Here is a 3,572-nt window from a genome sequence, read left to right on the forward strand (position 1 = left end):
CCCCTCCTATGCACATTCCGCTGCTCTGGTCTGCTTTGGGTCTGCTCTGCTTTTCCACCTCCCGTCCTCTCCCTCCCACTACCCCGTGGCTCCACCCCCGGGTTTCTCCTCCCATCTCATGAGGTCGGCGGGATCCAGATGGGCCGGTGTTTGGCTTGGACGGCCGTTCAGTAGCCGCCCGTCGGGACCGGCGGACGGACGTGGCGCCCTCCACACGCCGTGTTCCAGACCTGTGAGCGGGACAGCGTCGCCAGGTCTGGACTGGTCCCAGGAACGCTGACGGTCGGTGACGGACGGCCACAGCCTGGTGGAGTGATGTGGACACCTCGCGAAAGGTGTCACACACAGCTGCCAAATGGTCGTGCTGCGCTGGGCGGACGAGCGAGGTGGTGTGTGAGCGGTGTGTGTTCGTTTGTCGAACTCCCAGAAGGATCACTGGTTACTGGAGGCCGTTCGGAAAAACGGCTGGAAGACTTGAGCAGGTGATTGATTTTCAACGCGGACTGCACATCGATGTGGAAGACTTCTGAGATGGCTGGGGTACGCTGGTTTCTCCTTATGATGACGTTGTGTTTGACCGGCCCCAAACTGACGCAGGCCAGACGAGGGAACAGATGTCAGGCGTCCCCAAGCACAAGTACTCGTCCAGTAGTGATCACGGGCAAGGTACTGGCTTTCTATCCTATCCAGGTGCCTCGGGTTCATTTTCCGGTCAAACGTCTGGGCCTGGTGGAGGTCAAGCGGGTCATCTCAGGTCAGGTCAGCCGACCCCAGATGGTGGTGGAAGGGTTCTATCAGATCGGTGTATGCAACTCGCGACTGAGACTGCGGGATACACGAATATTCTTCATGAAGCGTCATGAGCAGCCACCGGATCAAAACATCACAGACCACGTGGACTTCCGACTTCTCTCTACAGCCCGAGTCTCGGCAAGCAATTTAAAAACCTCCCGACAGTATTCAGGTTCGTCGATGTGGCTCGCATCCTCGTCTCCATCTCGCATGACGTGTGTGAAAAAGAATGGTTCTCGACGGTCAGGTGCTGTCACATGCACCGTGCACTGTGTGCTCCTCAAAGCCTTGGGTTCGCTGCTGTTGCACAAGAACACCCCGTGCCTCGTGTACTCTACTGTAAACTCAGCTCAAGTCCATTGGGCACATCGTGCACTGTGTGCTCTACAAAACTTCGGGCCAGGTATTGTCGCATACGAACACACCGTGCGCTGCGTGCCCTGCAGCAATCTCAACCCAGGTACTGCACGAGCACCGTGCATTAAGTGTGCTATAAGGTCTTTGTTTGGGTACTGTGACGCACTCAGGACTCAGTGAGCCCCAATGACCTAAGACCAGTTTGTTGTCACTGAGAACGAGCGCCGTCTGGTCTCCAGTAATCTCGGGTGAAGTGACGTCACTTAGCACACGAAGTGACGTGACATGAGCACCTGAGTGTCGCGCCTCCCCAGAACCTCAGTTTGGCACCGACTGGAGTTGCCAGCGGCGCCACAGATCTCCAGTCAAAACCCATCCGTCTATTTTGGGCCGACGCATTCTAGTCTGGCAGATGCCTTGCCAACCGCACGTTAAGTGATTGGAGGTGACGGCGCTTGACGATTAGGATTATCTGAACGCGATAAATGCATTAGATGCGGTGCTTTCGTGGCAGCACGCGCCGCTGACCGGCAGAGGCGTGTCACGCCGTGACGGCCCGTCCGTCACAGTGTGACAGGCCGTCCGTCACGGCAGACAGAGCCGGTTGTGATGCATGCGGGCGCGGCAGATGCACCGTGATGTGGGCCAGATGCGCTGCAGTTCAGGACATTCGACGGTGAGCGGGTACTGGGCGTTTGGTACTATGATGTCTTCCGTCATCTGGCTAAGTATGGCATGATGTCAGGTATGCACACTTCTGCACACTGTACTCTTGTGTCCCCTTTCAGCCAATCGCAGTTTTCCTTAGTGCCTGCTCTGATAAATAAAACAAGACGACAAACAAGAGTGGTCACTTGCTGGCCCATCTCCAAAATGAAGTGGGACGCACCTCACTCTAACTGACCGACACCGACAACTACTCGCGGGCGTCCCTACCAGGCGAACAGCTGGTGTCCTGAACAGCTGATGTCAGTGGCTTCACTGGGTTTGCAATGTCCGTCAACTCCAGGTAGTGCGTCACGAGATTACCTAAAACGCCAGCTACGCTGCCCCACCAATGCCTTTCAGCGATATCACTCAAATGCCCGCGGCGCGCAACGTCTAGGATGTCATTACGTACTTGATATACATCATATACTTACAAAACCGATTGTAGTAGCGTAACGTTCTCTTTTGTTATTCACACACACGCCGTAAACGTCAGAATTCGCATGGCGGTGCGTTTTGTAGAACAGCCATTTAAACACACGCAGCCTCTGTTTTTAAGATTAAATGTGCCGTTGTGCGTGCTGTGGTTGTTGCTGGTATATTGAATGAGGTTTCAGCTAATGAAGACGGTGACGGCATGTTAAGCTTAGGACTCCCAGCAGCGACAGCTGTCTTTGTCAGGCCAGACAATGCTAACCTCCGTCCACTAAATGCATGCCACGCAATGGCGCGACCCGCCTGGCTTTCTCCAGAGCCTGCTCAGTGTCAGAACACCTCACAGCGTAGCCAAAACCTGTTGGTGGAGGAATCTGTTGTCAAGTCAAGTCCAAGCAGGTCACCACCGTCTCGAACAAAAGCTATGCCCCGCTCTCTTTACTTTATATGGTATGGCTGCTCAAAGCATAGAGTTGGGAGGGCATGCCATCCGATGACAGCACGCATGAAGAGTGTAGATATGGTAAATCACGCAGATGACGTAGCAAAGCATCCATTGAAAGTTCCTTGCAGTAAATCAAGCCATGCGATGAGAGCGCGCATGAAGAGTGCTCAAAGGCGTATGACATCGTTAACGTGCCAAGGGCAAGCATGTCACAGATCCGAAATACGCCAAATGGTGGCAGTTCTCAATGGTAACTGTTATGCCCCTATGACTCATCAGCGTGTTGAAGCTGTGCTAATTTCCATGACAGCTGGTGCGGCCGAGACCACGCATACTGTGCTGCATTCTGCCGTTCCATGGATGTTAGCTCTGTACTAGTTCATGTTTGCCTACTTTCTTCAGACATGTGATATGTCAGCGTATCTCACATGTATAAAGGTGGCTTGGTTATCTTAATGGCACCTACTTTTCCTGTTATATCTGTTGGAAATAACAAAGATTTACGGCTGTTTGGCTGGCCACGGATGATTCGATGATGACACTGCTTATAAGAGAATGAATATAGCAATGCGTAGAGTGCAAAACAGCCTTCCATTCGTTGCTAATCATCCTACCAGGAAGCTCAATTAAAGTAACGACGCATTGTGTCGCTCCCGGCCCTTTTCGATTGGATCCCTAGTCCTGACGCTGCGTAATACCGCTAGAGCGGACGCCCTTCTGCGTTCCTGCAGATGAAGGAGGCGTGCCGGTGGCCGGGCGGGCGGCAGCCTGACCTCGATGGCGTCTGGCGGGGTGGAGTACACCCAGACTATCAGGCCGTCTTCCTCTTCCTCTC

The 3,572-nt window shown here is 53.7% G+C and overlaps 1 protein-coding gene across 1 annotated transcript in view; it reads left to right on the forward strand.

The window, feature by feature from the left end:
- Nucleotides 1–463: 463 nt before the first annotated feature.
- The window catches only part of LOC119097267 (agrin), a gene marked incomplete in the record, with an annotated part of 155,057 nt that continues 151,948 nt past the window's right edge, over nucleotides 464–3,572 (forward strand). The window contains 1 exon segment of the mRNA XM_037220316.1: nucleotides 464–964. Within this exon segment, the coding sequence (XP_037076211.1) occupies nucleotides 514–964 (451 nt within the window).

The sequence above is a fragment of the Pollicipes pollicipes genome, unplaced genomic scaffold (genome assembly GCF_011947565.3).
Source record: "Pollicipes pollicipes isolate AB1234 unplaced genomic scaffold, Ppol_2.1 Scaffold_4295;HRSCAF=5057_pilon_pilon_pilon, whole genome shotgun sequence".
NCBI lineage: Eukaryota > Metazoa > Arthropoda > Thecostraca > Pollicipedomorpha > Pollicipedidae > Pollicipes > Pollicipes pollicipes.